Below are 12,818 nucleotides of genomic sequence, written 5' to 3'. Positions count from 1 at the left end.
ATAAAACAACCCACCACTCCAGTGTATGTATGGGGGTAGTGATATAGTAACCTATTAGATTTTGTCTACAAACTCAGGGGCCGCAGTTCCATTCCCTGAAAAGGCTAGCTATTTATGGTAATAGTATTCCAAATGTGTCAAGTCATTACAGGCCATCTTGTTAAGTTAATGATTCAGCACCTTGTTAAACATGACAAATTGTCAGGTTTCAGTAGCAGGCTGTGGGTAAAGTACATTACCACAAATAAGATGATCTGTATAACTTAAATGATACTGAAGCATGTCAACAGTTAGCATGTGGTTTTCAGTTGGACCAACTTCAAGACTCTGGGAGAAAATTCAAAATCAACTATTTATTTCAGCTTTCCATAGGGATTGAGTTGTCATGACAAACATTTACAAGTACTCTGTAACAGGGCCAATACAAGTGAGCATGTCAACCTTAGCAAGTACACCCAGTTCTCTGACTGTGGTTCACCTAACATTCCAGTGGCACTGTAACACAGCAAAACTCTCAGCTACGAGTGAAGGACAACACTAAGGCCTTACAGATTCAGCGATAGAAATTCAAAGCTCATATCCGATTGAGCTGACATATGCAGCGTTTACCGTGAACGCTGTCCTCAATAAAGCGGGAACATTGCCTTGAAATGTCAATCACGCTGTACAGCTGAACTTCAGCGATGCGGATTGAATAGTGCACTAACGCTGGACCAAATGAATAACTAAGGAAACATTTATTTCAATATGTCATGTTCTCTAGGCTGTATGTGTGTTTTTAACAACAAGGACAAAACACATAGGAAAATACAAAACTATAAAATGAACAAAGACAAAGCTGCAACAAAAAGATTGACAAAAAAAAATAAACATTTTGACATGGAAGTGCCAAGTTGGAGTCTTTGTTTCCAGCAGTACATCATAAAGATAAGTAGCCATCTCACGTTAAACTGGAAGACACTTTACCTTTTTTTCTTTAGTTGGCAAAACCACACAAATAACATGCATCACTAGTGTCATTGCAAAATTACTCAGAACCTCAGTTTGACCATCCTCTGAAATCATGACATTTTGACGAGCTTAAGTGCAATTTTCTGTCCTAACTCTGGCATCACATAGATTGTAAATTATATGGCTTACTAGGTAAACAGGCCCATATAAACTGGTAAGAGACATATTTCATAAACAAAACTATGGTACAGCACTTTCTTGACAAAACAAATCAAAGATCTAAATCACAACGTAAACAACAGCGTACCACTGTACAGTTTATCCTAACATATTTACAGGTTCGTTTCAATTCTCCTGTACAGAGGGGTCATTTCCAAAGTAAAGAAAAAACATGATGCTGTCAAATAGTATGTTAGGCAAATTCAAGCATCACATCTACTTTTTGTTTCAAAGAAGAATTGATTTGAGGAAATTAAACCCAAATAACCAGAATTTGAACTTGGTGGGCTACAAAATGCTGGTCTCCTCCTGTCTTATAACATCCTTTATTGTTTTACATAAGGCGATGATGCTCTAGGTGTCCAATACTGATACGATACGATACATGGCCTCGATTAATGATGGCTCTTTGGGCTAAATGCACTTTTCAACAGTATATTTTTGTTCAATCACTAGTTGTATTACACACAACAAAAAGGGGGCATTTTTCTACTTCGAAAGGAACTGTGCAAAATCTGCCCTACAAAATCTGCTCTAAAGCAAAGTGACAGTGTTGCAATTTCTATTGTACAAGGTATTGGGAGATGGTAAGGGACATCTCTACACCGGTGCAGACCCTCATTTCAACATATATACAAGGCACTACGGATAGGAGTCAAGGGTCACACTGCAGGTCTCCCAACAGCCTCCTCAGCTCAGTCCGGTCGGAATATAGGATATTTGGGTAAGAATTCTATAAGAATTACCTGTGGAGGGAAAACATTTATTCATTTCGCACTTTTCTTTCAGAATTGAATCTTTCCAGTAGGCCCTGCTCTATTGTACATTGCATAAATTACCATATATTTTGCATCTTATAATCTGAGACTTGTAATACTGGCAAGAATCCTATTCTGTTTTAGGGGAATATGAATGGGTTATACTTACATATTCCATCATATTGCTGCTTTCACATTTCCTTTTGCTGAGTTTCCAGTGCAGGCCCAGCTAAAGAGAAGAGGTGAAAGTAAGGACAGACATAACAGCGCACACGCACAGACACCCACATACTGTCTGGGTAGCTAATCTGTCTGAGATCTCCCCTAGTGTGAGGGGAATTTAGGAAAGGCTTTAAAACTACAGTGTGGGTCATAAATATTGGCAACCTTGACAAAGATTAGCAAAATATACTTTATAAAATAAATAATACATATACTTAGCAGGTAGCCTAGTGGTTAGAGCGTTGGACTAGTAACCGAAAGGTTGCAAGATCAAATCCCTGAGCTGACAAGGTTCTGCCCCTGAACAAACCCACTGTTCCTAGGCCATCATTGAAAATAAGAATTTGTGCTTAACTGACTTGCCTAGTTAAATAAAGGTTTAAAAAAAAGGTGTACGCTGAAAACATTTGAAGATTCAATTATTTTATACTAATATGCTCAATGAAATAGATTTGTTTAAGAAGTAATACAAAAATTCTAAAAAAGATAAGGGTCAGAATATAGGCATACGTTTTCAGTACTTCAGCACCGTCCCCTTGCGAGGATAATGACCCTGAGCCTTTTTCTAAAATGTTATGAGATTGGAGAGCACAATAGGAGGGGTCTTAGACCATTCCTCCATACAGAATCTTTCCAGATCCTTGATATCCTTTATCAGTGCTTATGAACTGCCCTCTTCAATTCAAACCACCGATTTTCAATGGGGTACAAGTTTGGAGACAAGTGGCCATTGAAAAATGTTGATTCTGTGGTCAATGAACCATTTCTTTGTGGCTTTTGATGCACCACCACCACATCTCACAGTAGGTATGAGGTTATTTTCTGCATATGCTTCAGTTTTTTTCAACGCCCAGCCCACCACTGGTATGCGTGGCCAAAGAGCTCTATTTTCATGTCATCTGACCATAGACCGCCTGGGGTTTGATAAACAGCATTGGCACTTGGATTAGAACCGGTGCCATGGTCAGATAACAGGAAAATAGAGCTCTTTGGCCACGCACACCAGTGGTGGGTTTTGTGTTGAAAAACAGAAGCATATGTAGAAAATGACCCCATACTTACTGTAAAATATGGAGGTGGATCTTTGATGTTATTGGGCTGTATTGCTTCCACTGGTCCTTGTTAAGGTCAATGGCGTCAAGAACTGTACCAAGTACCAGGACATTTTAGACAAAAACCTGGTTGCCTCTGCCAGGAGGCTGAAACTTGGCCACATGTAGATCTTCCAGTAAGAAAACAACCCCAACACTAATCAGAATTCACAAAGAAATGGTTCATTGACCACAAAAATCATTTTGCAATGGCCATCTCAGTCTCCAAACTTGTACCACATTAAAGAAAATCTGTGGTTTGAATTGAAGAGAGCAGTCCATACGCACAGACGAAGGATCTCAAGGATCTGTAAAGATTCTGTATGGAGGAATGGTCTAAGACCCCTCCCAATGTATACTCAGATATCATAAAACATTTTAGAAATAGACTCGTTATCCTCACAAGGTGAGGGTGCTGGAGTATTGATAACAATGTTTAATTACTTGCTAAACAAAATCTCTTTCTTTGAGCAATTGTATTTGTATAAAATAATATAACGGTCCCAGGTGGCTCAGTCGGTAGATCATGGCGCTTGCAACGCCAGGGTAGTGAGTTCGATTCCCACGGGGGACCAGTACAAAAAAGTATGAAAATGTATAGCTTAGAGGGAAATTTGTTTTAAAGGTTAAAGTTTACATGAGTTAACGACCATTATCCATCAGAAACCTGCTACTTTAACATCGCTTAAAGATGGAATGTGCAGTAGGGGGAAACAGCGCTACTGGCCACCCCACCCCACTGTTGTTTGTGTTTCCAAGCTGAGGGAGCGTCGTCCAGCATGGTAAACAAAAAAAAAAAGGTGTGTAGTACATATTGTGCGCTTCTATTGCAAATGGACGTCGCTGTTTCCCCATTAACGGTTGCTTCACAACTGACGGAACTGTTATGGTCTTTCAGACAGGTGCTAATATTCCATTTGTTCTTACCTTGTGATATAACCGGTTGTTTTCCCATTCTAACAACTTCTGAATAGATCTTCTCGCCTGTTTGTAAAGGAGCACATACAACATTGAAATGTTTTCTAGTAATTACCTTGACTTCACACTCTTTTACAAATGACAATAACAGCAACCACAGTATTATATGACAAAGAGACATTTATGGACTGAACTCCTTTTACCAGCTTGTAATTTCCACTTCACAATAACACTGGGTCGAGGCACCACCTTTCAGTGGCGTGCCCTTCAGCTGGACAGGCCTTCAATGGTGTAATGTATCATTTTTACACACAAGTTGTTATTGCCTGCTTAAGACCAATACGGCTGGATTTGTAAACTAGCCCATGAGTAATGAGTGGGCCTGCTGACTTATGTAGAGTGGGACTGTGCAGCAGACATCACACGAGGGCTGATTGAGACTTACTCTCTTGTTGAGGCATATAACGGGCCACAGACTGAAGCCCACTGTACAGCAACAGCACAGGCAACCGCAAAGAAGCCACTTCACATTGACAGGCACGTTCTTCTTCAAGCAAGCGTTCACTCTGCTGATGCTAGTTTTAAACTCCTCTGGAGCCACCTGGAGAAGAAGCAGGAGAAGGGAGGAAGAAGTGGATAGGAAATGTCAGACAGAGGAAATGTGGTTGTAATTGGTATAGTTTTTATCTTATTGGTAATTCTCTGAGACAAATCAGCTCAATTGTTTTCAATCATTTGAGCTTAAAATAGTTTTTCATCTGAAGCAATAGTGCTGAGCAATTTACCAAAATGTCAGTTATTAAACAATTAATTGACTGATATTGGTTACATTTTTGGAATTCTATTTGGTTCAGGTTTTTTCTGTGAGCTCGATGCGCAGTTTCGCCAGAGCTAAATCAGACCAAGCCCGAACTGTGGGATGAAATAGAGAGTTTCCAACAGGCCAATATTCTTCATAGTTTCCTGGTAATTAACGACAATGACCATAATCCATTGCGTGCCTGGTCTGTGTGTTTCTTTTACACCGGCTACTGTACATTAGGTTAGTGAGGGGCAGACATGGAGGGGAGAGAAGAAATAGAATGCGCAATTGAGAGGGTTAGAGAGCAGTTGCTTAGCGAGGTCTCTACCTGAAAAGACATGACTGATAATTGGCATTCAGCAGTCATGAATGTATGCCTTATTTACTCTGAAAAATATTAAAAACCCAGCATGCAGCAATTTCAAAGATTTTACTGAGTTACAGTTCATATAAGGAAATCAGTCAATTGTAATAAATTCATTAGGCCCTAATCTATGGATTTCACATGACTGGGAATACAGATGTGCATCAGTTGGTCAGATTTTTTTTATTTTTTTTAAGTAGGGGCAGGGATCAGAAAACCTGTCAGTATCTGGTGTGACCACTATTTGCTTCATGCAGCGCAACACATCTCCTTCGCATAGAGTTGATCAGGCTGTTGATTGTAGCCTGTGGAATGTTGTCCCACTCCTCTTTAATGGCTGTGTGAAGTTGCTGGATATTGGCGAGAACTGGAACACGCTGTCGTACACGTCGATCCAGAACATCCTAAAACATGCTCAATGGGTGACGTGTCCGAGTATGCAGGCCATGGAAGAACTGGGACATTTTCATCTTCCAGGAATTGTGTACAAATCAATGCGACATGGAGCCGTGTATTATCATGCTGAAACATGATGGCGGCGAATGAATGGCACGACAATGTGCCTCGGGATCTCTGTGCATTCCAATTACCATCAATAAAATGCAACTGTGTTCATTGTCCGTAGCTTATGCCTGCACATACCATAACCCCACCACCACCAACGTTGACATCAGCAAACCGCTCGCCCTCGTGACACTATACACTCTGTCTCCCATCTGTCCGTTACAGTTGAAACCGGGATTCATCAATGAAGAGCACAATTCTCCAGAGAGCCAGTGGCCATCGAAGGTTAGCATTTGCCCACTGTCACGACCCTGGTGAGGACGACGAGCACACAGATGAGCTTCATTGAGACTGTTTCTGACAGTTTGTGCAGAAATTCTTTGGTTATGCAAACCCAAAGTTTCATCAGCTGTCTGGGAGGCTGGTTTCAGACGATCCCGCAGGTGAAGAAGCCGGATGTGGAGGTCCTGGGCTGGCGTGGTTACATGTGGTCTGCGGTTGTGAGGCCGGTTGGACGTACTGCCATATCTCTAAAATGACTTTGGTGACAACTTATGGTAGAGAAATTAACATTCAATTATCTGGCAACAGCTCTGGTAGACATTCCTGCAGTCAACATGCCAATTGCATGCTTCCTCAAAAAACGTGAGACATCTGTGGAATTGTGTTGTGTGACAAAACTGCACATTTTAAGAGTGGCTTTTTATTGTCCCCAGCACAAGGTGCACCTGCCATGCTGTTTAATCAGCTTCTTGATATGCCACACCTGTCAGGTGGATGGATTGTCTTGGGAAAAGAGAAATACTCACTAACAGGGATGTAAACAAATTTGTCCACAACATTTTTGAAAAATAAGCTTTTTGTGAGTATGGAACATTTGTGTTCTTTTATTTCAGCTCATGGTACCAACACTTTACATTACGTTGCATTTCTATTTTTGTTCAGTATACTTTGAAGAAGTACAAAATGTGATTTTTGAATTTGATTTTGTCACCAGCATAGGCGAGATGAGTTGACTTGGAATGTAATAAAATAAAATGTAATATATACAACTGAAATATTTTATTAAAGTGAATAAATGATGGCTAACGTGATAAGCAGTAATGGCCAGTCACTACCATCATGGGTCTTCATAAATGTTTTATTCTGTGTTGTTACAGCATTCAACCCACATAATGCATTTAATGTTTAAAGCCGAAATCAAAAACCGTGATCATTTTTTTAATAATCAAAACTATCTCAAAAGGCACTAATCACTCAGCAATTTGAATAAAAAACAAACACCTGAAAGGGAAAGAAAGAATTTTTATAATAAAACCTGTACTGTAGTCTACAGGATCAAAGAGCCTTAGAAAACAAATGGGTGGCCTAGATATTTGGAGATGCTATCCAGAGATCAAATCTCTTACTAGTACGCCTGTAACTTGCTAACCAATCTCTTGTCTATTCACGGCAGAGAGGGACTAAAGGGAGAGATAAGCTCAGTGCCTGTGGCAGCGGCCATCCAAACAACATGAATGGATGCTAATTCCTCTCTGGGTCTGTACGCCATAAAACTGGGGTCGTAATCTTTTATGACAGGATGCAAAGGTCTCTTTGCAAACAGAATAGGAATAAGGGCCTGCTGATCTGCACCCTTCAATCATCATAATTGTGACCTCTTCCATCATGTCACCATTGGTCACAATACTGGAGAGACTTTTTATTGCCCTGCACTTCCCTCTGCCTGCTCTTATCCCTTTAGCCTTTTTGTGTTTGAGTGTCTGACCCAGGAAGCTGCCCTTTCTTGTGCATGGCACAGTCTTTATTTCCTTATTTTATCACCTGGAGCTGTGTCCCCGACCAACTGGGCTCCAAAGACGGCTTACTCATTGACAGAGCTTCACTTCAGCTTTGGATGCACCGTGGTGTGTTGCTCCATCATATCAAAAGCACTTAAGAAACGTGACAGAGGTAATTCAGGGATGGTCTGATTTGTCAAAGGGCAAATAGAACAATGGCGCCACCATAATAGCTTAAATTGCTTAATTCGCATCCCAGTCCAAATCATTTGGAAAGCACAAAACATTGCTTTGGGGAAATGCATGAGACGATACTAATGAATTGGGTTACTGTACCTTTCCCGTGAGTACTGAGGGAAACTCTGTGTCAAATTTGTTGCTCAAGCCAAACCTGTCAAAAAGAAACATACAAAAATGGTAGAGATTAAAAAACTTTCCATTGGACATGTATAAAGTACTATACTGTGACTGTGGGCTGTCACAAGGGGAACCTGGCATGGTTTTTTATGGAGATGGAATAACAGACACTCTCTCTACAAATACAATGTACAGACAGCAAAAAAAAAAAAAAAAATGTATTTCCTGAATAACCTGTAATTTGTTTCATTATGTGAATAGCTTCCCCTGTTGATACAATTCAATATGACGACAAGGATACACCATATGCATAACGCAGTTGTGGAGACTAGAGGAAGTATACTTGACTATTTTGATAAAAAGCTAAGGAATGGGCCTGGGGAAATGTAAGCACCCGCAAACGCATAGACAGAGCTATGGATGCAAGGACTGACCATCCATGATATCAAAATGACAGTTTTAACCATGTATTGCAGTTATACAGTGTTTAACATTTATCTACATTGTTTACAAACATTGGAGTAAAACAATGCTTATTTTGCGTTCTGATGGCATAGGACAGTTGAACTTAACTCAGGCATTTATAAGTTATATTTTTCAAAAATCAATGGGCATAGCTAACTTAATATCATAAATGTATAGCCAAGTCCAAAATGGATTCTAGTCTTGCAGGGAGTAACGTTAGCTTAACACAGAATGTTAAATCTATGGATGGTAGCTAGCAAGCTTGCTGGAAATAGTCTTGGTTCATCACCACAATTTGAATAAGCCAGCCCTGTCAAAATATTCACTAGTTACCGTAGATGTCATGTTGGCTTGTCATTTTTGTTACAGTAGATGCTATGTTAGGCTAGTTTGCAGGCAACCAGTGTAGATAGCTAACGTTAGCTACCTAGTTCGCACAACTATAGTTACGCGAACTAAGTTAGCTAGTCAACTATAAAGCAGGAATATCACCCTTGCCTCATCAATGAAGTCAAATGTAACAGTTTTGTCCTAATACAAGAGCAGACAACTGACTGTTATTGCCACGGCCTAGTGGTAAGTTGTATTTCATAGCATTGTTGTTGGCAGGCTAGCTAGCAAGCTGATGAGGTAGAACAACATAACGAATCATAATGACTGCGCTTTGGATTGCTTACACGGTGATGTGCCCGGCCCCTCGCATAATCACAGGTTCTGGGCAATATTTAACAAGATGTTCTTCACTCACTACACGTTCATCTTCCTCGTCTAACTCATAGATGGTATCAAAATCCGCCATGTTGGGTAGTAAGACGCTCATGACGTTTTCGTCACTGCCAGCATGACATCAACAACCAGTAATGCCGCGTTCAAAACAACTGGGAACACGGAATTCTCCGACTTCAGTGCGTTCAAAACAACTGGGAACTTCGGGGGAAGAACTACCTCCGACTGGGAAAATCGTTTTGAACAGTCATCCAACTCGGGAACTCGGACCTCTTTCTTTCCGACCTGAATATCACTGACATCATGATTTGACCGAGCTCAGCCTCCGCAGAGTGTCTGGAAAAGTGACGGTTATAATTTCATATCATCTAAGTTTATAGTTTTTAAAGAATACAATAAAGTAGGCTTCACTGCACTCTATACTACTCTCTAAACCAGTCATCTCTGTATACCCGTCGCAAGACACACTGGTTGTTGATTATTTATAAAAGCCCTATTAGGCCTCACTCCCTCCTATCTGAGATATCTACTGCAGCCCTCATCCTCCCCATACAACACCCGTTCTGCCAGTCACATTCTGTCAACCCTTAAGCACACACACCCATGGGTCGCTTGTCTTTTCAGTTCGCTACAGCTAGCGACTGGAACGGGCTGCAACAAACAGTCAAACTGGACCGTTTTATCTCAATCCCTTCATTCAAAAACTCAATCATGGACACTCTTACTGACAGTTGTGGCTGCTTTGCGTGATGTATTGTTATCTCTACCTTCTTGCCCTTTGTGCTGTTGTCTGTGTCCAATAATGTTTGTACCATGTCTTGTGCATTGCCATGTTGTGTTGCTACCATGCTGTGTTGCTGCCTTATGTTGTTGTCTTAGGTATCTATTTATGTAGCGTTGTCTCTCTTGTCGTGATGTGTATTTTGTCCTATTTTAATATATATATATATATATATATATGTAACCCAGCCCCTGTCTCCGCAGGAGGCCTTTGGCCGTATGGTAGGCCATCATTGACTTGCCTAGTTAAATAAAGGTTCAATTAAAATTAAAAATAATAATACAGATATCAATAGCAGACTACACATCAGGGGCGTCATGCACCCAAACATCTGAGGGGGCACAAAGTACGGAAGCCCCCAGTCTGGAAGATGGAGAATTTAGAATTTTCCAAAACTATGAAACATATTTTTCCTGCAATCTAGAGCCCTAAACATTATGCTGAATTCTATGTTCAAAATATGTTTATTTTCTGCATATCTAATCATACTTCTTGAGCTGTCTGTATCCTCCTGAGAGGTGGTTATTTTTTTAAAGGTTCAATGCAGCTGTATTTATCTCAATATCAAATCATTTCTGGGTAACAATTACGTACCTTACTGTGATTATTTTTTACAATTTCAATTGAAAACAAACATATGTAGCTTCTTAGCAAAGAGCAATTTTTCAAGCAAGAGTTTTGCTAGGACTGTCTGGGAGTGGTCTGTGTGGGGGAGGGGAAAACTAAAAACTAGCTGTTATTAGCAGAGAGGGTTGGAACTCTCTTTCTTATTGGTCTGGTTAATTAATTTACTCCTGGTGATGTCACCAGGCAGGCCAAAACTCCATCCCACCAAAACAGGCTGCAATCTTTTCAAACAGCTCTTACACTAAAAGGGTATTATAATAATTTTTGCAATTTCACAGTATTATTCCAAGCTCACAGTGTGGAAATATACACTGAACAAAAATATAAACGCAATATGTAAAGTGTTGGTCCCATGTTTCATGAGCTGAAGTAAAACATCTCAAAAATCTTCAATATGGACAAAAAGCATATTTCTCTCAGATTTCATGCATGGATTTCATTGCATTCCTGTTAGTGAGCATTTCTCCTTTGCCAAGATAATCCATTCACATGACAGGCCTGGAATATCAAGAATTTGATTAAACAGCATGATCATGACACAGGTGCACCTTGTGCTGGGGACAATAAAAGGCCACTAAAATATGCAGTTGTGTCACACAACACAATGCCACAGATGTCTCAAGTTGAGGGAGCATGCAATTGGCATGCTGACTCCAGGAATGTCCACCAGAGCTGTTGCCAGAGAATTTAATGTTAATTTCTCTGCCATAAGCATCAATTTTGAGAATCTGGCAGTACGTCCAACCGGCCTCACAACTGCAGACAGACCATGTGCGTGGCTTCGGGTGGGAGAGCAGTTTGGTGATGTAAATGTTTTAAGCAGAGTGCCCCATGGTGGCGGTGGGGTTATGGTATGGGCAGTCACAAGCTACGGACAATGAACACAATTGCATTTTATTGATGGCAATTGGAATGTACAGAGATACCATGATGCGATCCTGGAGCCCATTGTCGTGCCATTCATGTTTCAGCATGATAAGCCCCATGTTGCAAGGATCTGTACACAATTCCTTGAAGCTGAAAATGTCAGAGTTCTTCCATGGCCTGCATACTCACCAAACATGTCACCCATTGAGCATGTTTGGGATGCTCTGGATTGACGTGTAGGGCAATGTGTGTTCATGTTCCTGCCAAAAGCATGATCAACTCTATGCGAAGGAGAAGTATCGCGCTGACTGAGGAAAATGGTGGTCGCACCAGATACTGACTGGTTTTCTGATCCACGCCCCTACCTTAAGGTGTCTGTGAACCACAGATGTTTATCTGTATTCCAAGTCATGTGAAATCCATAGATTAGGACCTAATGGATTTTTTTCAATTGACTGATTTCCTTATATGAACTCAGTAAAATATTTTTTTATTTAATTTAAATTTTACCCCTTTTTCTCCCCAATTTCGTAGTATCCAATTGTTAGTAGCTACTATCTTGTCTCATCGCTACAATTCCCGTACGGGCTCGGGAGAGACGAAGGTTGAAAGTTCTTAACACAGCGCGCATCCAACCCGGAAGCCAGCTGCACCAATGTGTCGGAGGAATGTGTCTTATTCAGTCAATTTAGTATTACTTGCTTTATTAAGTGTACCAACCTTACCAGCCTTGCCAGCACAACTAGTATCGCTTTAGAGCCCTAATAAAACAAGTTAGATTGGTCCTTTTACTACTGTTCAAATGTGCAAAAATGTATTTGAAATTTACCCGTACACATCAACAACTGTCGTTTTATCGTATAACACAAGATATGCCCCTCACTACGACATACATGTGTATCTGAAGTGCAGCCATCGCTTAAGTAGGCCTACACATAATTTTTGCCTACCAACCAGTGTTGCCAATTTAGCAACTTAGTCGCTATATTTAGCAAGTATTCAGACCCTTCTAGCGACACATTTTCAAAAAAGCGACTAGCGACTTTTTCTGGTGTTATTGGAGACTTTTGGAGAGGACACAGGCGGCCCAGTCCTTGCGCAGCAGTCTTTCCCAGCTGCAGTCAGAGCAGGAGATGTTCACCCCTCTGCATCCAGACTGCAAATGAATCGCACTTGCGGGAAGCTGCCACTGGCTGATCCCGCTCTGGCTTACATTCAGGGCGGGATGTAAATGTAAAATGTTCTTTGTCTAAAATAAATCACTGCACAAAAATAAATCACTGCATTTGACTCACACAGCCTGTCACTTACTCACCTTGTCCACTGTGTGTGTGCCTCTCTGTGACATAAGCTAAACTTCTAGCTGGCTAGTTCATCATGTCTCA

The 12,818-nt window shown here is 40.7% G+C and overlaps 1 protein-coding gene across 1 annotated transcript; it reads right to left on the bottom strand.

Annotated features, from left to right (window-relative positions):
• Window positions 1-333: 333 nt before the first annotated feature.
• chic1 (cysteine-rich hydrophobic domain 1) lies at window positions 334-9,573 on the bottom strand. The gene is made up of 6 exons (XM_029661999.2): window positions 9,110-9,573; window positions 7,947-8,001; window positions 4,605-4,760; window positions 4,169-4,225; window positions 2,098-2,157; window positions 334-1,916 (listed from the first exon to the last, which is right to left on the bottom strand). The coding sequence occupies exons 1-6, from the start codon at window positions 9,250-9,252 to the stop codon at window positions 1,866-1,868; spliced, it is 522 nt and encodes a 173-aa protein (XP_029517859.1). The 5' UTR covers window positions 9,253-9,573; the 3' UTR covers window positions 334-1,865.
• Window positions 9,574-12,818: the final 3,245 nt, after the last annotated feature.

This window comes from Oncorhynchus nerka, linkage group LG6, assembly GCF_034236695.1.
Source record: "Oncorhynchus nerka isolate Pitt River linkage group LG6, Oner_Uvic_2.0, whole genome shotgun sequence".
In the NCBI taxonomy this organism is placed as follows: Eukaryota; Metazoa; Chordata; class Actinopteri; order Salmoniformes; family Salmonidae; genus Oncorhynchus; species Oncorhynchus nerka.
This window is presented reverse-complemented; position numbering and strand designations above follow the sequence as displayed.

Coding starts and splice junctions, on each gene's coding strand:
- chic1 (XM_029661999.2), bottom strand. CDS start 9,252: ATGAGCGTCTTACTACCCAACATGGCGGATTTTGATACCATCTATGAG. Junction 4,761..7,946: donor CCTCAGTACTCACGGGAAAG/GTACAGTAACCC, acceptor CTTCTTCTCCAG/GTGGCTCCAGAGGAGTTTAA. Junction 2,158..4,168: donor ACAACCGGTTATATCACAAG/GTAAGAACAAAT, acceptor TCTTCTCTTTAG/CTGGGCCTGCACTGGAAACT.